The 21,040-nt window shown below is 44.3% G+C and overlaps 2 protein-coding genes across 7 annotated transcripts in view; one reads left to right on the forward strand and one right to left on the reverse strand.

Moving 5' to 3' along the window:
* Positions 1-15,214, reverse strand: LOC135263961 (tetratricopeptide repeat protein 24). 6 transcript variants are annotated; one of them, XM_064352521.1, is made up of 14 exons: positions 15,097-15,214; positions 12,091-12,346; positions 10,692-10,985; positions 9,730-9,931; positions 9,092-9,298; positions 5,647-5,775; positions 5,221-5,342; positions 4,965-5,084; positions 4,646-4,710; positions 4,380-4,501; positions 4,118-4,289; positions 2,309-2,391; positions 938-983; positions 1-802 (listed from the first exon to the last, which is right to left on the reverse strand). In XM_064352521.1, exons 2-14 carry the CDS (start codon positions 12,295-12,297, stop codon positions 691-693), a joined length of 1,881 nt encoding a protein of 626 aa, XP_064208591.1. In that variant the 5' UTR covers positions 12,298-12,346; positions 15,097-15,214; the 3' UTR covers positions 1-690. The 6 variants fall into 6 exon arrangements, with proteins under 6 accessions (XP_064208591.1, XP_064208605.1, XP_064208583.1 ...); XM_064352535.1 differs by lacking the exon at positions 15,097-15,214 and adding an exon at positions 14,795-14,813; XM_064352513.1 differs by lacking the exon at positions 15,097-15,214 and adding an exon at positions 13,818-13,924.
* The window catches only part of iqgap3 (IQ motif containing GTPase activating protein 3), a 24,556-nt gene continuing 17,489 nt past the window's right edge, over positions 13,974-21,040 (forward strand). Inside the window, 16 exon segments of the mRNA XM_064352559.1 lie at positions 13,974-14,308; positions 14,840-14,927; positions 15,242-15,398; positions 15,789-15,866; positions 16,022-16,098; positions 16,461-16,528; positions 16,661-16,774; positions 17,115-17,293; positions 17,609-17,690; positions 18,057-18,220; positions 18,783-18,870; positions 19,290-19,453; positions 19,749-19,909; positions 20,214-20,329; positions 20,413-20,576; positions 20,700-20,790. Of these exon segments, the coding sequence (XP_064208629.1) occupies positions 14,275-14,308; positions 14,840-14,927; positions 15,242-15,398; positions 15,789-15,866; positions 16,022-16,098; positions 16,461-16,528; positions 16,661-16,774; positions 17,115-17,293; positions 17,609-17,690; positions 18,057-18,220; positions 18,783-18,870; positions 19,290-19,453; positions 19,749-19,909; positions 20,214-20,329; positions 20,413-20,576; positions 20,700-20,790 (1,825 nt within the window). The 5' untranslated portion in view covers positions 13,974-14,274.

A 21,040-nucleotide genomic window follows, 5' to 3' on the forward strand; every position in this document is an offset into this window, starting at 1 on the left:
TAATTGGGGCCGTGTGGCATGGTTTGCCCTTTAATGACTTAATTTCACAAGAAATTGTACGCTGGCACTATGCTGTCATTCCAGCAGCCATTGGTTCTAGCCATTAGCAAAAATGTTAATCATAGTGAATAACCTCAGGGAAAATACCCGAAACAATGAATTAATATTACATGGTCAAAGTTTAAGATTTTACACATTACTTTGAGCTTAAAACGCCGGCCTTTGCAAATTTAATTTAGTGAAAATCTATGGAAAGGTTAACACAAGCAAATAAGACCATTTGGAATAATGTATCCATTCATTAACTTTTAAGGGGGCTGCAAACGGAAAAACATAACCTAACACACTGTATACATTTATATAATCAACACTGAATATAAGGACATCAAATTAGTTTTTTAACAAACATGAGGCAAATTAAGCAGTTTCCATATAGAAAAAAGAAACATATGTCATCATGACTGTATGCGCAAGGTTAGATCAATACTGTCTGCTTCTGAAATCAATTTGCTCACCAAACAGAGGCAGTGTGAGTGTGCAATATAATAAGCTGACAAACTTGAACACTTGTGAAAAAAAATATATCCATTTTGGACCAATCAAATCCATTTTGTCCAGTCATCATATAAACAATGAGTGCTGAATGCTCCAACTATTTACAATGTAGCGAATAGTTCATCCGTGTGAAGGTCACATGACTGCGCACACCCGTGACCTCCACTTTCTGTACAGGGGCGTGGCCTCCTCACTGCCAGTCCTCTCAGTGAGAGACAGCTCTGAGCTCTGAGCCAATGGAGGGTCACTGAAATACACACACCACTGAATTACTTTACATATAAATGTATTTAACTTGTACATATTACCTATACAATATATAATATTTACTTTTTATTTCTGTATATCTTTACTAAATTTAATAGTTGATAAGTGGACTTACCTTATCACTGTTGTCCTCTGTTTGATGGTTTCATATAAGTGCTCAGCTGTAGAATAAAATGCCATTTCAATTCAGTATTTATAAATGTTATACATAGCTTGTTAGTGTTCATTGTGCTTCGAAAACAGTTGGGCCTATTCTTGTGTATGTGAAACGCCCAAAGCAATATTCATGCAATATTTAACAGTATGCTAAATAGGTTCCTGTTTTTGTTTTGCATCGGAATTTGAAGTGCTTGAAAACTTCAACAGTGCCTGCTGAATAAGCCAAAAAACCCTAGAATGCTCTGCTAAAGACAGCTGAGGTCATCAGATATCTACATGATTGAGCTGATTGAGCTCTTGCCAAAGTCTGATATTTCATACATTTAAAAAAACAGAACAAAAACAAAACAACACAAAACAAGTGTCCTGCAGCTGCTCTGTCACTCCGACTGTGCTGAGTCTGCTGTTTTCCCCAAAAGGCAATCGCCAGAATTCAACCCCGCCTCCCTCCCATCCATGCAGAATTTGGGGTGCTGATTTTTCCAAGGCCACAATTCTGCCACTGCTTTGCGTATCTTTTCCAGCTTCCTCCACGTGACTTTCTCACAAGCTAATTGGCTCTTATTCAGCCGTGAAACTCATTGTTACGAGCTCAAAGCACAAAAGCTGTGCAGGTTTGGTGCTGAGAAAAAAAAAGGAGTTAAAAAATTTTGGGAGAGGACTTGTCCAAGATGGCCAGGGAGTGCCCTTCTCTGACGTGCTAACTCCGAATAATGACCAGTGGCAACCATGCGTGCTGACAAGGCTCCTATTTATAGAGTTTGTCTGCGGCCTCCAAAATTTTTCAGCTAAATCCTGGCAAAGACAGTGTAGTGTGAGCCTGGCATAATTGAACTGGTGGGCACAGAACTTTAGCTTGAGCTGTATGCTGTGAGACGCACCTTCATCAAGAGTCAATAATGAAGAAGACATTATTTTTTTACATCGAGTGTGTAATACATGCAGCCAGGTTATATTTCAGGATAAAAGCTGGATATATTCCAAAATAAATTTTAAAAATTAACAAACGATAAATTCATGCACACAGAAAGTGTGATTTCTGCATTATGGGACTGAGTCACCCTAATTCCCCTCCCACCGTCTTGAAAGCTTACTGCCACACAGGAAAGGTCATAGATGAGCTTGATTCTAGGAGCTTTTATTTTTAAATAACCTTTGTGGAAATCTCCTGTCTCACAATCAATATTCTAGTCATGCCACTTCAAGCATGAAAGCATCTTCCTGGTTTTTATATGTTCTAACTCTTGAGGGCACTTCATTGGTGGAGGAGCCATCTCTGTTCACTAAATTGCCTGTGTGTATTGGGAGAGGGCTGGACTGTACTCACTGTGCGGGGGGAGTCCCAGGGTCTCTGACAGAGCCTGGTTCTGGTAATGGGGCTCTGGCTGCAGGTAGGTGTTGTTCAGATTCCTGAGAGCAGAGAAACATGATGCATGTTCAGGTTCAGAATAATGATGATGACAGTATAGGAGTTTTCAGATGAGTGCTTATACAGTCAAATTTCAGGATGACTTCCGTGAAATGTCATACAATTCTAGATACGTGGCTATGGATTTAGACAGAACACCAGCTCAGGACAGGTTCAGAAGAAAGACCATATGGGTTGCCTTGTCAGCAGCACAAACCTGCAGTTATCCAATGGCAGTGTGGGCACACACACACACCATTGCTCTTAACCATCAAGGTAAGCTCACTGCATGTCTCTTTAAAGACAGAGGCTCATTTGTAATGCTGTATGACATTCTCCCTCCCATAGAAACAAGTGAAAAATCTGCTGATCGTGAGCCTTCTTTGATCGAGTCTGTATAATGCGGTTTATCAGCCTTTTGAAGCACAAGAAAGCTTTAATCACAGGCAGTGTTTCCCTTTTGTACTTCAGTAGACACAGGCACAAAGTCAAGCCGCACAAGGTTAATCGTGTCATCAGATACACCCCCTGTGGTTACTCTTCATCCTCTGAGCCCCTGGAGCACAGAATGGCCATGCACACGTTCAGATGCATAACCAGGGTGCCTCAATGTCATTTCTCTGCACATTGATTAGGCTTCCACTGCATTTATATCCTGCAATTATATCCTGATAAAATACATTTCCTGCTGTTTTTCAAGTTTTCCTTATTTGTGCAGCTGCAATGCTAAACGGCTGTACAGCTGTGCCTGAAGAATCCCTTGTTTTTTTAAGTAACGGTTTTCTCCAAAACAAACAATTTTACAAAGGGATAAATAAAGGGGAACATTATTTCCAGGAAGATGAGGACCTTCAGTCTCTTTACAACGATAACCCGATAAAACTTTCTCAGTCCCCATCCTTGCGGATAGAAATGACTGGCAAAAGACTGTCAAATCCAACCTCACAATATATCCATCACACATAAGTCCATATTCGCACACAGAGTGGATTTTATATTAGCCCCCCACGCGGTCTTATTACGGCGCATAAATCACGCTACTCCTTCACTGACTTGCTAGTCTTGGGTAAACAGAGTCCTCCTGGGAGGGAACAACTTCATACCAGGATTTCTGAAAAACACTTATTTTGCAGCTTCGCAGAGCCACCACTGATGCACCTCAGGACTGAGAAATAATGCAGAGGGAGTGGGGAGGGGGAGGGGCCTCTCTGTGTGCTTATATCGATCCAAATGTACCTGTGCTAGTGTGTGTATTACTGTCTGCACCGCTCCCATGCAGAGGGAGTGGGGAGGGGGAGGGGCCTCTCTGTGTGCTTATATCGATCCAAATGTACCTGTGCTAGTGTGTGTATTACTGTCTGCACCGCTCCCATGCAGAGGGAGTGGGGAGGGGGAGGGGCCTCTCTGTGTGCTTATATCGATCCAAATATACCTGTGCTGGTGTGTGTATTACTGTCTGGACCGCTTCTGTGTGTGTGTGCCAGACAGACAGAGAGATAGAAAGAGACAGATAGACAGCGAGAGAGGGAGAGAGAGAGAGAGACAGACAGACAGACAGAGATAGATAGACACAGATAAACACAGAGAAAGAGATCCAGACAGAGAGAAATAGATAGAGACAGACAGACAGACAGAGAGAGAGAGAGAGACAGACAGACAGAGAGAAATAGATAGAGACAGATAGACAGAGACAGAAAGAGAGAGAGAGATAGAGAGAGAGACTCTTGCCTGTTGGCCTCTGGCAGTGCAGTCTGATAGTTGGGCTGCTCAGAGTGAGGGTCACGGAACTGTGAGTCCGACTCTGTCATCACTTCAGCTGCGTTATCACTGCCACCATCCTTTTTTTGGGACGCTGCGCTCCTCTGCCCCGCCCCCTGCTCTGGGGCGAGAGCCACTCCCCCTGGGGAACAGAAGCAGTCAGCGGGTGGCATTAAGTCATCTTCACAGCACTTCTGCACAGCAGCCACTACAACACAGGACTAACAATTACCCTGGGACCCGCCCTTCTCCTTCAGACCATTAGAGAGCTCCGCGCCGGGCTGGTGGTTGAAATCCAGCCTCTGGAGTGTGCGGGGGAGTACAGAGGGCCTGGCGCCGTTAATGCCAGCGACCCTGTGAGGACACACAGTACAGAGGATGGGGAAGGATAAATACCAAGATATATATATATATATATATCTGTGTATGCTCTGCTTCCATCAACAGTGTGGAAATGTGAAGCGTGGACAGGACGATGACAGAGGAAATTCTTCTCACCCCTGTGGTGCGTGCCTGTCTTGAGGGACTCGCCTGAAAAAGGGCTTGCTTTCGTAAAGACGCCTCTAAAATGGGAAGAGGGAGACAGTTTTGCAAACAGCCCAGGAAACCTCATAAAATACACAGATTTGACCAAATGGTTTGGCCCCATATAAACCTGCACTGCTTCGCATCGAGCAGGGCCAATCGCATTAACAGTAGATGCAATCTCTGGGTCAATGGCCAGGGTAAGGATGTGCCTGGATGTGGATCATTCCAGTCAGAAAGGTTCTGAGAGAGTCACAGATGGCCGCGGTGGCGTGTAGGGGAATGCGCTTACGTGCGGCAGGGCAGCGGCCGGTGCTTTTCCGTGGGACAGGCGGCTCTGCAGGGACAGCTTGTACTGCAGGGCGTCGCTCAGCCTGTTCACCAGCCTCTCCTGGGCCACGCTGGGGAAGTCCTGGGGGCAGCGGGGGGCAGATATCAGCACGGGGGTGGGGAGGGGTAACTCTGTCAGGGGCTGAACTACAGTACGACTCTATCTGCTTCTCAGCTGAATGCCACACGCAGGGGAGACAGCGCCAGCAGGGACTCACTTTGCACTTGCACAGCAGCCCCAGAGCCTGTTTGTAGTACACGGTGGCTTTCTCGGGGTCACCCACTCGCAGCTTAGCTGATCCGAGCCCTTCACAGGCCTGCCACTGCCCCTCGTGGTCGTCTGCGGTAATGCAGCGGTGTCAGGAGAGGGGGGGAAGAAAGGAGAAACAAGGACAAGGGACAAAGAGAGGACAGAGGTCGGAGAGAGGGCACTGAATGAGGGATTGTTCATTAAACACTAACAATGTATTGGCCAATGGTCAAGAGTTTTGTGGAAACTAGATTTTTAAAAGTTGCATAATCAATGAGTATTATGCTAATGAATTTTGCGGGAGAAGCAGTTCCCAGCTGTTATTTAAACACCGGTAGCCACCAGTGAACAGTGTACCAGGCTCTTCTTTCGGGGCTAGGCTAAGGGCACATACCTGTGTCTTTGAAGGCCTGCAGGGCATGAAGATAGTTCTCGCCCGCCTCCTCGTGCTCGCCAAGCTGACTGAGGGCAAACGCCAGGTTACTGAAGCACTGACCCTGAGCACCGCGACTGCCCTGGGATCCTGAGAGAGAGAGAGAGAGAGTGAGTGAGTGAGAGAGAGAGAGAGAGTGAGAGAGTGAGTGAGTGTGTGTGAGAGAGTGAGAGTGAGTGAGTGAGTGTGTGAGTGAGTGAGAGAGGAGAGAGAGAGGAGAGAGAGAGAGAGTAGAGTGAAGGAGAGTGAGAGTAAGTGAGAGTGAAGAGAGTGAAGTAAGAGAGGAAGAGAGAAGAGAGAGAGCGATAGAGAGAGAGACCTAGCTCAGTGTACTCAGAGCTGATGCAGATTTTACTGATGGCGCCTTGCAGCGTCAAAGACACCGTTTGTGCTCAGTACTGAAATAAACACACATAATGGTCCTGGAATGGAAAGGTGCCTCACAGTGGGTGTAGGGACATTTCCTGAATGATGGGAGCGCAGCAGGCATGAATAAACAATCCAAACTACTTTGAGAAATGACATCGCTCAGCTTTTCAGACAGTCATTCATCATTATTTTCAGATAATATAACATGTAAAAGGTGTTGGAATAATCAAGTCCCCTTTGGACTCTCAAGGAGGACAAAAATAATTTATCATAGAGACTTTTGTCAGTAATTTATCCCATTAATTCCACATAATAATATTGAAACAGATGCATTCATGCTACAAAAACAGTTATAACATACTACTCCAAAATACATTGTTTTAATGCCTATTATAATTTTTATTTTCCAGGGTTTAAGAACTGAATAAAGCTGGTAATGTGGTCAGGCAGCAATTATTTGCCCGATTTAAAATACAGCGTGTCCTCGGCTGTAAAGTATTATTTTTTTGCCTGCGCAACTCAGAGCCAATTATCTCTGTTTCCGTCTCAGTGAAAGTCTTTTCCCTAATAGCCAGCTTTGCCAAAAGCAATGTATTAGCATTTTGAGACTGTTATATATTTTAGACACTAGGCCTTTGTTTCAATCAAATACTAATGCAGACAATAGAAGAACAATTTAAAATCTATCAAAGTTCATTGTAAAACTTAATTTAATTGGCGCATCTGAGCCAATTAATCATACTTAAAGAAAATCAGAATAACAAAAATAATTTCACACAAGATTTAAGCTACTTTAAAATTATCATCTTAGAATGATAAAATTGAATGCATAAAACAGCAAGTAAACTGCTAATATTGGTCCTGCCTGGTCCTACAATACAATACAATCACTGAGCAAACACTCGTTTCCAGAGTGACTCCACTACAAAAGCAGAGAACATCAGAGGATACTAAAGAGGATAAACAGATGATAGCTAAAGAGATCAGAGGAGCCATGGTGTAGTGTGGAGAGGTGGGTCTGCAGACAGCGCTGGAAGATGGGTAAGGGTGTCTGCTAGTCTGACCGCAGTGGGAAGCTCATTCACCACAGGGAGCCAGAACATTACCAGGAAGTGCAGACATAGCAGAGGGAAGGGGCTCAGAGGGAGCAGAATGGAGCGGTCTGGCTGGTGTGTAGGAACCCATGACCTTTTATGACCATGAAGATATAATGATCCCTCTCGCTGCCCAACATTGGGGTTGTGAATTTGATGCAAAATCGATCACATCAGGTAGCCAGTGGAGGAAGAAGAGAAGGAGAGCAATACAGCTTGGGGAGGTCATAGGTCAGGCAAGCAGTTGCATTCAGGATAAGTGGGGGGGGGGTTGGGGGGTATAAATCATCTGAGATGAGACAGGGCTCTACAGTGCTCCCATCTTAGGAGCATTTCTTGAAAATTGATGTGTGCTGACTTGAAAAATAATTTAGGAGCACATCTACTTATTGGGATGCATTATCCTACATTTTTCCACTAAGGACCGCCTTGGAAATTCTTTTAGCATAGAGCCTTGTGAGACCAGTACATCACAGATGGCGACAAAGAGTCTGATTAGTGAGACCAGCTTCTAAGTGGCACTGGAATTTAGATGCACTGCTTCAGCAGAAGGGCTCTCAGATGTACCCAAAATAATTTCTGAAAATTGAAGTTGCATGGGTGGAAGAAAAAAAAAAACATACTTCTCAGTGGCCACTGAAATGAATTCTACCGAACAAGGCACTTTACTCTCAAAATCCCAATCTAATAAACAGCAAGAAGACAAGGTAAATAATGAAGAGCAGAAAGAAGGCTGGGTCAATAACAGAGTAATAAAGGATGTGTGGTGTCATGACCTGATCTGGGAATTAAAAAGTATTAAGTCACAATAAAAACTGCAATTAAGATTAAAACTTATGCTGGACGTTTGCAGACATTTCTGTCACTCGCCTTTTTCAAATATTTTAGTTGGCATGACGACCATGCGGTTAGGATTTGTTATGTACTACAGCTGTCTATGTACATTATTCACTATAATATGAATGCCTCAGCAAAGCAAGTATGCCTGTTTATAATTTATACATTACATTATCATATACAACCCATAATAGATGCAATATATTAGGATTCATGCAGCCATATCCTCCAATTTGATAGTCCTGCCATGCTTGTGCAAACATAATTTTTCTTTATATGATAAGCTGTGTTAAAGGCATACTATGCAGGATTTTTTAGCCTGTGTTCATTATCAAATATGTCTTCTTCTCCATTTTCTACCCTGCCTACTTACCCCCCATTACCCGACCGAGTCACTGATGCACAAATTCATTAGAGACTACCGGTAAATTTCTCCCATCAAATCCGGGTGGGACCTAGGATATGTGCAAATAATTTGAAACCTGGACATTCCAGTCAAAAGAATAGATGTTTGGCAACCCTAGCTGAATAGCTAGAGGTACTGTGACATACAGGTCCAACCGAAAACAAGCCAACTTCGCATCGCTTTTCAACCCCTTGGCAAACTTCAGCTGACGCCACCATGCAAAAGCGATTCCAAGGTTAACTCTATATTGAATTTGCATGTCGGCTTGTCTCTTTGTTTCACTGTATCAGGGCCATTGCAGCAGCTAGCTAGCGAGCAACAGACTGTAAATCTGATCCAGAGCCATAGGCTAGGTAGCCACACTCACCCGTTCCCACACAGAAACGAGCGCCACAACCAGAAACGTCCCGAGCACACTTGAATAACAAATACCGGTAAAGGCGCTTGAATTCTACGAAAGTGTGTGAAGACTGTGATTGCCAGTGCATCACAGATATGCCTTAGCGTGGCCTTACCATGGCTATTGTATTATATTTTCAAAGTAACATTCCTGCACAGTATACCTTTAAGTCCAGGATGAAACTGAACACAGTTTGGAAACACTGTAAAAATGCCAGGTCCTGCGGCAGTAGCAGCTCTCACCCCTCCCCACTGCCCTGACTGCTGCTGCTGCTCTGTAAGGTCATCTGAACAGCCTCACCATGCAGGGCTGCGGCCTCTCTGTGGTAACCCAGGGCCTGCTGGTACTGGGCCAGCGTGTTGTGGATCGCGCCCAGGTTCTGCAGAACCACGGCCCGCCTCTGAGGCTTGGTCCGGGCCAGCGGCAGGGCTCGCTCGAAACACTCCGCAGCCTCGGGGAACAGCTGCAGCTGGGAGAAGCTCAGGCCCAAGTCATTGTACAGCTTGCCTACAACATAAAATAAAAAGCTGTGAAGGCACAACATCACAGTCATAAACATCCTGATTCAGTTTATGTGGTATCCTTCTGCTAGCAACTCAGTACTATAACTTATGGTCTTGCACTGCTTCATGCTGTATAGCCCAATACCTCATGTCTTATAGCACAAAGCAGGGAAAGTACCATGTCCAAGAGTATCATTTTCTGAAAACTGCTTGGAGAAGATGCACCAGAGGAATTTTCTAAATGTACTACTGACACGTATCATCCTGTGTTCAGGCTCAAGATCAATTTCTCCTCTCTGAGGATGCCTGCTTTTTATACCTTCAATAGGAAATACAATTCAGGCGAGATGACTGACACTGTTTTCTGTTGAGTAACGAACGGTGCTAAGGTGATGTATGGATGTATCAAAGGTTAAGAACATCGTAGAGCTTTACCCACTGTGTCTTCATCCTTGACACTAACAGTCAGCTCCAGACACTCTGTGAGCACAGCAATAACGTTGTCCTCTGTGAAATCATCGCTCTGGAGCATGTGATTTCCAGCCTCCTTCAGAGCCACAGCTGCAGACTCCAGCTTGCCTGCCACCCTGTAGCTCTCCCCAGCCCGCTGCAAACTCTGAGCTGCCTGGGTCCAGTCCTGTAATGCAATCACGGGGGATCTTAGAGGAGGATCTTACAGGGGGATCCGACAGGGGGATCTGGGGGTAGTGTATGACACCTTTTGTGCTTGTCCTTACTAGGATATTTCCTTTTGCATTTTCATGAGTTGCAAATTCATGGTTACTTTTAAATTAGAATCCATTTTATGCACACAAAGCAATATGCACTGTACAGAATGAAAAAAACTAAATGAACCTGGATATATTTCCATTTGTGCAAGTGTACCTTCGAGCCAAATATAACTCAATATTAACCAAATTGGAACATTTTGGTGACAAAACTTGAGCTTTAGATATGTTAACAGATTTTTGAGATGATTATATGATTATATAAGGCACACATAAGCTATTTTAAAATGCTCTCTGAAGATGTTATCAAGTGATCAAAGTGAAAATCAAAACCCAGTGGTCCCTCATTAAAACTCTTCAAGCAAGAAAAATGAAAACAACCCAGACACATTTGTATGAAAGCAAATACTTATTTTCATTTAACCCATATCAGTGACTTCACTGAAAATGTAGGCCTAACTATATACAGGGAATTTATGACAGCAAAACTGGTTATGACATAACTGGGTTCATTTGTAACAATGTCAATTCTCCATTAGATGGTGCATTTTTACAAATTAACTGATTTTCGAATCCACCCGGTCCCTGCTTTCGTTTAATATCACATTAGCATGCAGGAATACGCCGCAATGGTTATGAGACATATGCACTGTATCCATGGAGACTGACCTGGGCGAGCAGGTGGCAGCGGGCCAGCTTCATGCAGGCGTCACCTTCACTGCCCCCCTCTCCTTGGGAGCGGTACAGCTGGGCGGCCTGCAGGTAATGCGCTGCCGCTTGCGCCGGCTCTTTCAGAGCCTCGTGGGCGGCGCCCAGGTTGAACTGAAGGTCCGCCACTCGCTCGCCCCTCTCACCAGGCTGGGCTCGCTTCAGGAAGTCCAGCCCCTTCTGAGGCTTGCCTGCCTCCACGTAGGCCGCACCCACATTAAAGGCACAGGCTCGCTGGACTCGGGTCTCCTGCAGCTGAGGACAGTGAAACCAGGTGTGGTCAGAGGGTATGCTGGAATGGACTTTAGTAAAGGGCACTTTATAAATGTTCTATCAAAGCCAGTTCTGTTGGCCAAACCTACAGAAGACATCATATCCCATAGAGAAATGAGAAATCATAATCCCATAATGAACAACCACTCCAAGCTTCTGTGTTCAGATAAGCAGAAGATTAAACTTTGGCAGCACACAAATACAAGAAACATCCAAATGGGCAGCAGTTAATTCCTGTTTCATAGATTTTCGATGGTTTCTGACAAAATAAACAAACAAAGCAAAAATATGGAAATAAAGTGTATTTACCCATATATATACTACAAAATTACTATTGAGCAAGTTTGCATCTCACTTACATATTTTGCTGTCAGCTAAATAAAAACTTTTCTTAATATGTACTATAATATTTAGACCAATTATGTTTTGTTATTATAGTGGCAGATGGTCGTGGATTCTCAGTTTACCTGCTTAGACTTTGTTGCTAACTTATGACTAAAGACAAGAGTTTGTATTTTAAATAAGTCCTATTTATTTTTCAGACAATTATTTTCACATATCAGCCATGCCATTACTCTACGACAGCGTTGCTACCAACGTTCCGCTGCACTCTGTTGTGCTCAGCAGGTTCAATAGCCGTTGAAAAGATCCTTTAATTTATCTTGAGTGGTAACGTCTTTCATTTTTCATTGCAATTCAAATAGCAGTGCCATGAATCTTAAATGTTCGAACAGTGTGCCGCGGCAAGGAAAACGGTTGGGAAACACTGCTCTACTATGTATAGTTGGGTTGTGCTGCAATCAAAATTTCCATAAATAGCAATTTCACTCTCATTTCCAATTAATACATTTATAATTATGTAAGTTTAAAAAACACTTATTTTCAATAAAAAGGCAACCCATTGCATGTAGTACTCAATTTGGTAATATGGCTAATTAAATCAACTTCACAGGATAGTCTTCTTCATTACATTTAGGACGAGTCAAATACACAGCATCTCATAACAAAGTCCTATAAAAAACAAAACCTACAGTAGCCATAAAAGTCCTAAAAACTTGCCAGCAATGTGAACTCCCAGTGACATTACCTCAAGTGAGGCTTTGAAGGCCTTCTTGAAGAAGCCAAGGGCTTCTGTGCAGTCTCCCCTGAGCAGAGCACTGTTTCCAGAGGCAGTCAAATCCTCAATATCTGCCTGAATCTCCAATACCTCTGGAGCCTCGTCCACCTTCTTTGAACTACTATTCTTCTTCTTCTTCTTCCGGCACTGCTGGGTCGAGGACCCATCAGAGGCCATGGCAATCTGGGCAAAATGCACCTACAAGAAGGGGTGGCTGGGGAGAGGACTGAAAGAGAAAGCTGCAGTTAAACTACATGAAACAGTTACAAAGAAAAAATCCATCAGTGTAAACCACACAAACATGCAGAAAGCCAGTTTATGTGACCCACAGGTAGCTTGAACAAGTGTACAAACGTCACGTGAACAGAGAACATTATCTGAATATTTAAATACGATGCTTGACCAGAGGGCTCCAATTATCCGTTTCTGCAATAAATAAATAAATTAATAAATAAATAAATAATAAGAAATAAAAAAAGAAAGGAAAAAATAAACTAAGTTGTAAGGCTATCATTGTGTGGAATTAAAACTATTGCGCTTATTCGCTAGAGCAGTAATCCACCTGTTATCAATGTTTAATCAGCATAGCACTAAACAGCTAGTGTCCAGTGGCAGTGGCTGATTATACAACCCATGGAATCCCACAACGTTAGCTAGTTGTACACAATGTGTAACATTTGAGAATAAGAAGTTAGGTATCCAGCTAATTATTCGTAGCTATAAATCAGCCTACTAAGAGCCGACGATATAGCTAGACATAAGATAAAGCATTTTATATACACTGATCTGATGCGAGGTGCAAATAGTTGTAGACTGTTAAAAATTAATATTAAAACAAGCAGGCAACCAATTATATTATTAAATAAGGCTATAATACAATTAAATGCCTGATTAAATTAGCTGATATTACTTACAAAACGATGCGGAAATGTTATTGCCATTCGTTGTAATAGTCCAACCGAGTTAGCTAGCTAGCTATGTCTTCTAAGTAACTAAGTTAGTGACCTAACTTGCACCATCCTCAAGCTTCCAAGATAACTACACTAGCAAGCTCAGACACTGTTATATCCCTTATCTTGCTAGCTAACTAGCTAAAATCCAAAAGCTAACTACATAACTCCTCTAAAACAAGGCTGTGTGCAGCTCAGTTTATATGCGTTGCTATAGCAACATCGAAAGTAGCGGTTTTATTTACAAGACAGCCACTTCAGCCAATCAAATATCAGTTAATTACATCCGACGACGCCCAGATGCTAGTCGTTCCTACTACGTTAGGACTTGCTTCTAAAGAACGAAGATTGTGGAATGCTGTGAATGGATCCATTCTAGGAAAACAACAGCCACAGAACTGAAAGTTTCCATTTAGCTAAGTTACTTTGTCTCAAAGTTGAATTTGTTGGCTATTTAGTATATGCCTGTAGGGGAGACATTATTTTAGGGCGAATCATGACATCAATAATCTGGTCAGAAATCCTGTGAAACCTGGACCTCGTATCCTATCATTGAATTTATATCTAGGACCGACCAAACGGAAAAACCCCAGACACGACATGTAACCGTATCAAAAAAACTGGTTGAAATCAATGGTATTGCTAACCCCTAACGTTAACCCAACCGCGAATTTCTGCAAGCGAAATCCAAAATATCCAAAATAACTAAACATCAAAATTGTAATCACTTGCTTGCTTTGACTGTACCTGGACTGTACCCTGCGATAGACTAATTCATACATCAGCTGAATTTCAAATGTATGCGTTGAGCATGTGCACCATCTACTGCCGGCCGAAATTGAAATTGGACTCTGTATCCCACAATGCAAAGTAAAATATTTTGGCTATGAACCAATGGAAACGCCCGTCAGTTAACCAACTAGACGTCGGCGGGACATTCAAACCTGAGTCGCTGACGGAAAGTAAACAGGCACGGCTGTGGACGCATGAAAGAAAGGACTAGACACCACTGACTGGGTGACATCGGGTTTTTATTTCAAATAAATGTGTCTTCGTTATGGAAACGTAACCATTTAGATTACAGAATACAGTTTACAACAAACGAAACTACATTGTTGGGAACCGGAAAAAAAAAAGCCAAACGTATAGAGCTAATACCTATTTAACGTTACTTATTTAGCTAGGGAAACTCAGTACCAAGAAAATGGGAGAATTCGGAGGCCAAACGCGACCGTGCTGTAAGTGGCAAAAGCAATGTCATAGATTTATAACACTTGTGTTTTTCCACATATAAGTTACTGACAAGCAGGTTGCTTTAACTTTAGGATAATAACTAGCAGAAATGTTTAATTGACTATTTGCTACCTTTGGCTGGCTAGCCGTTACCGAATAAGTAACGTAATATGCGTATTGAAAATGACACGTTTTTGTTAGTTGCTTGCTGGATCGTTAGTGTAATTCTAAATCGTTCAAGCTAAAGCTATTGATTTTTCGCGTCAATACGCTTAATGTCTAGATAATTATATAGCTAGCATGCACATGTTAGACTACCTGAATATTCTCGAGCAGATTCGTTGGCTTGCTAGAATGTGTGGATATCGCTGCTGTTTGTGTTTGATCTAGTTCGCTACCATATTTGAGTGAGTAACGGCTAGCTCTATTCACGCGTTGCTTAAGTTGAGCTCAGAGTTGCATTTGGATACTCTGCCGAGTTGAAAACTTACAAATCACTGCCAATATCTTCATATCTGTGAAACGTCGTTGCACAGACGAGCGCCTGACTGCCGAGGAAATGGACGAACAGCGAATTCAGAATGTTGCTTACCAGTACCTTTGCCGCCTGGAGGAGGCCAAAAGGTAAGTGGAGGGAATCACGGGGAAGTGCTAACTGCAGCAATGAAAGGCCTCTTACTACTGGCTATCCTGAGGAAAAGCCCCTAGCCATCCATTCTATTGCAAAATAATTCTTTCTTTCCCATACCTACAACTCCGTGATTTAATCTGATCTCGCAACTCTTCCACTCACCTTTCAGAGAATATTATTGGTTTGACACGCCAGGAAAACCTGCTTGACCACTGGCCCTTGGATGTCAAACATTCCTTATGTCATTCCCTAAACTGCCCTGGTGGGTCTTCATTGTGAAGGTGTTTGTTTCTGCTCTGGCTGACAGATGGATGGAGGCCTGTCTCCAGGAGGACCTGCCCGCCCCCATTGAGCTTGAGGAGGGGCTAAGGAACGGGGTGCTCCTGGCCAAGCTAGGCCACTGCTTTGCACCCAAAGTTGTCCCCCTCAAGAAGATCTATGATTTGGACCAGGAGCGTTACAAGGTCAGCTCAATCCTATCTAGTCCTGCTTTATACATATGTAGTTAATTGCATGAAGCCAATCAGTCAATGCAAAGGAATTTATTGCAGTGTGTTTTCCCAAGGAAGTATAACAACCCCCAGGAAACTAGTGTCCAAAGTCACTGATTTTTGTCTGTGTAGCTTCTCTCCTATGGACTACTTCTACTTAATTAACCCTGTCTTGACATAGGAGTGTAGAAGGTTTAGGATTTAGGAGCCTATTAACTGACCTTCAAATAATCCATGGCAGCATATTTTATTGAGGAGACTTGACACGTGTTAGCACATGTTTTAGATTTTTTTGCTCATCAAAAGGAGTAATGGGATATTCAACATGGTCCTAGTGCTTAACAGTGTCCCCCTTTTCCTCAGGCAACGGGACTACACTTCCGCCACACCGATAACATAAATCACTGGAGAAATGCAATGGTGGAGGTTGGATTGCCAACGGTAACTTGATATTCAAAACAGCCAATTCAAGTAGCGCTATGTGATATCTATTTTTAACTCGCATAGCATGAACATAAAGCTAAATGTGGGCTTCCACCATTTTATTAGAATAGGGCGACATTTTTAGATTGATAGTAGCCTCCTGTTCCTATCAGATCTTCCACCCAGAGACCACCGACATCTATGACAAGAAGAACATGCCACGCACAGTGTACTGCATCCATGCCCTTAGGTAAGTAACATTCATTCTCCTGAGCAGAATTTTTTTAGTATGCTGCCGTTTGGAGCCAAAACTTATTTTTCTATATCCATTGCGTTTTACATTGGTATGTCTGGATATAATTGTGAGTGCTTGCAGTTGCTCATTTTGAGTTCTTTTTGGACTGGGCCATACCAAAGTTATATTACTAATGTAATTACTCAATCTATTTGCTGCTCAATCCTTGTAAGTGAAAGCTTTTGCTAATTGTAAGTTGCTGATTAATTATATCCTATAATGTGGAACTTTGGCTAGTGAATAGGAAAACTGAGTAGTAAAATATCTTGCTCAAGTGAATTTAAACCAATGTTATTTGGATACTCTCTGTTTCACAGCCTTTATCTGTTCAGACTGGGGCTGGCCCCTCAAATCCATGACCTGTGCGGCAAAGTCAAGTTCACAGGTAAAGTGGCTTTTCACACATTTGGGCCGCTTGGTGTTTTTCACCATCAGCAAAAATAAATTGCCTGCGGACTGGTGCTGCAGATTAGCTGTGTGTGGTTTGAATGAGGCTCTCTTTCTGCCCGTCTCTCAGAGGAGGAGATCAACAACATGAAGCGTGAGCTGGATAAATATGGCATTCAGATGCCAGCCTTCAGCAAGATCGGGGGCATCTTGGCAAACGAGCTGTCTGTGGATGAGGCTGCAGGTAGGCGGACTGAGGGATGCCAGTGTGCCCAGGGAGTGTTTCGAAGAAAACGCCTGGTCTAGAGGAGATAAGCTTTTATGTACTGGCTTGGAATAAAATATGACTTTGAAAGACTTGGGTAATTCAGGGAGGACAGGGCTGAATGGAACGGGAAAGGAAATGATTAAGCTGGCACCTCTATCAAATATTTCCGCTCCTTTTCTTTGCCGACATCATCGTATGCTCTGCATGGTGTTGCTTTCCATCGCATACTAATTGCTGCCGTTTCGTATCAGCCAATTCAATTCCTCGGGTCACTGGTTCATCATTTTAGTACTGATACTGCCTTTCTGCTCGGCAGTGCACGCGGCAGTGATCGCCATTAACGAGGCGGTGGAGCGCGGCTGTGTAGAGGACACTGCCCAGGCGTTGAGGAACCCCAACGCCATGCTGGCTGACCTGTGGAACCACCTCATGCCCGTCTACCAGGAGATGCTGCGGCAGGCCCGGGCACAGAAGGCCGCTCGTGCCTATACCAAGGTGGGCATCACTCCGATACGCTAGAGCAGTGTGCGATTCAATTATTTTACTCCCCTGATTAATTACAGTTGGTAAATAACTTCTGACTTGATCTTACCAAATACATTTGTATACATCAGGTAGAAGGAGGATTTTGGTCCTGTTGAATACCTTCCTGTGAATACATTTTGCGTAATGTCTCTCTGCCTGTGTTATGCTATGGTATATATATTTGTTTATATTGAGCAGCCATAAAATTAAGCCAAAGAAGTCCATGCAGAGGAATTTCAGAATGCAAGAAGGGAACTTGACTGAAGTGAAATGTCTGTGCTCCAGGTGAACGGTTCCGAGGGGAAAGACATCTATGAGGAATACCTCACACAGAGTGAGATCCAGGACAGTATCAACAAGGTGAACGGTAGGTTTGGACAGTGCTTCACTACAGTGTGAATTTTCATTTTGAGAAATAATTCGGGTATGTTACTGTGGATGGAATTTTACAAGGGTCTAAATCTCTTGCGTATGCTGCGCATGGTAGATTTGCTACGCATGTTAATTCGAATGATATCTTTTATTCATCTCGTGATGGACTGAAGTACAGCAGATGTCCACTAGATGGAGTTTCAGGCTCAGTTTACTGATTACTGAGAAATATGGAAGCAAACAAGCCTGGCTGAGCCCTTCAGTTATTTCTGGGTTTCTGTGCAGCCCTGAGTTTATTTTGCTGTTTGAGTCAGCAGCTGGGCACTGCTGTACCTGAGCACTGTGGTGTGTCTTTGTACAGTGCGCGCGGTGTTGGAGCAAGTGGACGAGGCTCTGGAGTGTGGGGACTCCCTGGCTCTCATCTCTGCCCTGCAAACGCCCTGTCTGGCGCTGCGGGGCGTGCGCAGAGACCACGGCCCCTGGTACCTGGAGCAGCTAGCTGCCGACCGCGAGCAGAAGGCCCTGGTGAGAGAGACGTGCCAGGGCAAACGCATCACTGCGCAGTGCACACCTGACAACATCCACAGCGTGCACACCTGACAACATCCACACTGTGCACACCTGACAACATCCACACTGTGCACACCTGACAGCATCCACAGCGTGCACATCTGACAACATCCACAGCGTGCACACCTGACAACATCCACAGCGTGCACACCTGACAACATCCACAGCGTGCACACCTGACAACATCCACAGCGTGCACACCTGACAACATCCACAGCGTGCACACCTGACAACATCCACAGTGTGCACACCTGACAACATCCACAGTGTGCACACCTGACAACATCCACAGTGTGCACACCTGACAACATCCACAGTGTCTGCAAGCCTCAGTGTGCTGGCAGGATTTTCTCTAGAACAGCTGGAAGATTGGATTTTACCATGAGAGTGCAAAATGTAGTTGGGGCAGTTCATTGCATGTGAAGTACTCACTTTGATAACGCGGGTGGGTAAAGAATGGTGGTGAGGTAAAATAGTTCTCCTCACTGTTGTCCTGTGTCATGTGACCGCGCTCCAGGACTTGGGATGTGTGGACCCTCTGGATCACGATGAGCTGCAGGAGGGTGTCTATGTGGCAAACGAAGAGGCGCAACGCTCCCAGACAAGTCAGTACACCACAGCGCTAAAGACCTGCAGTCTCTCACATAGAGAGAGCCTCTGATCCTGAAGATCCCCTGATTTATGCACAGTGCAATAGGCTGGGGCACAATGCTATGTGTTGGAGTTTGGTTTACCAAGTATAATTTACAGCATTAGCGATAGAAATCCTGTGACTGAACAAGTAGGATATGAATTTTCCTCTCAACCTGGCCTTGAACTTGCAAAGTACATTCACACTTGTAGAAGACCCAAAATAGAAAAATGCACCCTAAGAATATATTACTCTGTTGTGTTTTGTGGTATAATCTGTTAATCTCCATATCCAGTAGAGTTGAATACTATTTGTGTAAATGAAACCGCATTAACGGTTCTCTCTGGCCTTACGGGGTGACGCTGTGTGCGGTGCTGTGTGTGGCGTGTGCAGTGCAGCAGGCGGTGCGGGGCATTAACGAGGCCTTGCGTGGCGGTGAGCCCAGGCAGACCGCGCGCGCCCTGATGAACCCGGACGCCCAGCTCCCGGACGTCTACCCCTTCGCCTCCGAGCTGTACCAGCGGGAGCTGGGCCTCCTGCAGGGACAGAGCCCTCAGGTACACAGGCACTCCTTCACTGCAGTCCGGAGAGTGATGGAGAGGCGGCTATGTGGCTTTACTGTGGCTTATTTGCAAACTAGGCGATAATTACTTACATTGTATCATAGTGGAAAAGCATACATTATAGGAAAGCTAGAGGTCAAACATTACATTTTGCATTTACCCTTCTGTGAGGGAAATGAACATGGTAGTGTACTGAAAAGCTATTCTGTATTTACTAGTAATGCCTTAATGCACAAGTTTTCAGTTTGTGGGTTCTACTGGGTTAACCATTCATCCTCCTTTCCAATAGGGCGAGCTACAACAGGAGGAGCTCTTTGTGGCAGTGGAGATGCTGTCCGCAGTGGCTCTGATCAACCAGGCCTTGGAGGCCAAGGATGGTGGCGCTTTCTGTGCGACCCTGGTCAGCCCAGCAGCGGGGCTGTCTGACATCGACGACGGTTTGGTTCAGAGGTGAGCTGGCATCAGAGCAGGACCAGTCATGGCTTCAGTGCTCATTTTGTTTTTTCCACTGTCACTAACAAATAGTTACGAATTTCACTGAGATAAGCTTCTTATGTGTGGTGAGGAATGTTGCATACTGGTCTCAAATGCACTAACCTAGATTAGTCAGTCACAGCTTGACTGTTACTGTACTTTGAACTTGCCTGCGTTCAAACACTGAGGAGTATGCCGGTATTGACACTGCTTTATATGGGGAGGTAGACTTGATGCAGGTTTTCTTCTTGTTGCTCACTGACTGCACCTCTCCTCTCAGGTACTTTGAGGAGCTGTGTGGGCTGAAGAGACAGGCAGGGAGGGCCTTGCTGACGTGGAATGAGCTCCAGGGCGGGCTCAACACCGTCAACGCAGCGGTGCAGGAAGAGCACGACCGTGAGTGCTGCAGTGTACCGGGGCAGGAAGTGCGATGAACGGGATGCCAAGATAGGTTTTCATTCTTTCCTTTTCAACTTTAGAGATCCTCAGCATTGGACTGATCAACCAGGCCCTGTGCCGCAGCGACCCTCAGAAGACCCTGGCCGCGCTGCTGCTGCCCTCCAGTGGCCTGGAGGAGGTACAGCCCGTGAATGCCAGGCGCTACCACGATGTGCTGACCCAAGCCAAAAGACGCAAAGCAGAGGTACAGCAGCGCAGTGCGTCCTGGGAAAATTGGAAAGAAGTCTCCACCCATCCTTGTTTTATAGCAGAAAAACTGAACTTGTAAAGGACACTGCCAGCTTAATATTCTGATTTGTGGTTGCAGGAGAGCCGTGATCCCTCAGCCGAGCTCTGGTTGGCTGACATCCAAGAGGGGGTGAGGAAAGCCAATCAGGACACGCAGAGAGCTCTGAAGAGTAAGTGTGTCATGCCACACCGCACACTCCCTCACACCTGCTCGCTGAACATGCGGAAAGCTTAATGGTTTGGCAGTTTTGAAACTTAAACGGTGAAGTCCAATGTGTGTTTAACAAGTCCCTCCGTCTCCGTAATTCCAAAGCACTCCTCTGTATTTAAGTGGTTTTATTGTATGCTGATTTATGTTCCAGCCATTATAACAAGCGCTGTAATTATTCTGAAAGCCATTTATGCCAGAAATGGCTATGT

Source organism: Anguilla rostrata, chromosome 1 (assembly GCF_018555375.3).
Source record: "Anguilla rostrata isolate EN2019 chromosome 1, ASM1855537v3, whole genome shotgun sequence".
Classification (NCBI taxonomy): domain Eukaryota; kingdom Metazoa; phylum Chordata; class Actinopteri; order Anguilliformes; family Anguillidae; genus Anguilla; species Anguilla rostrata.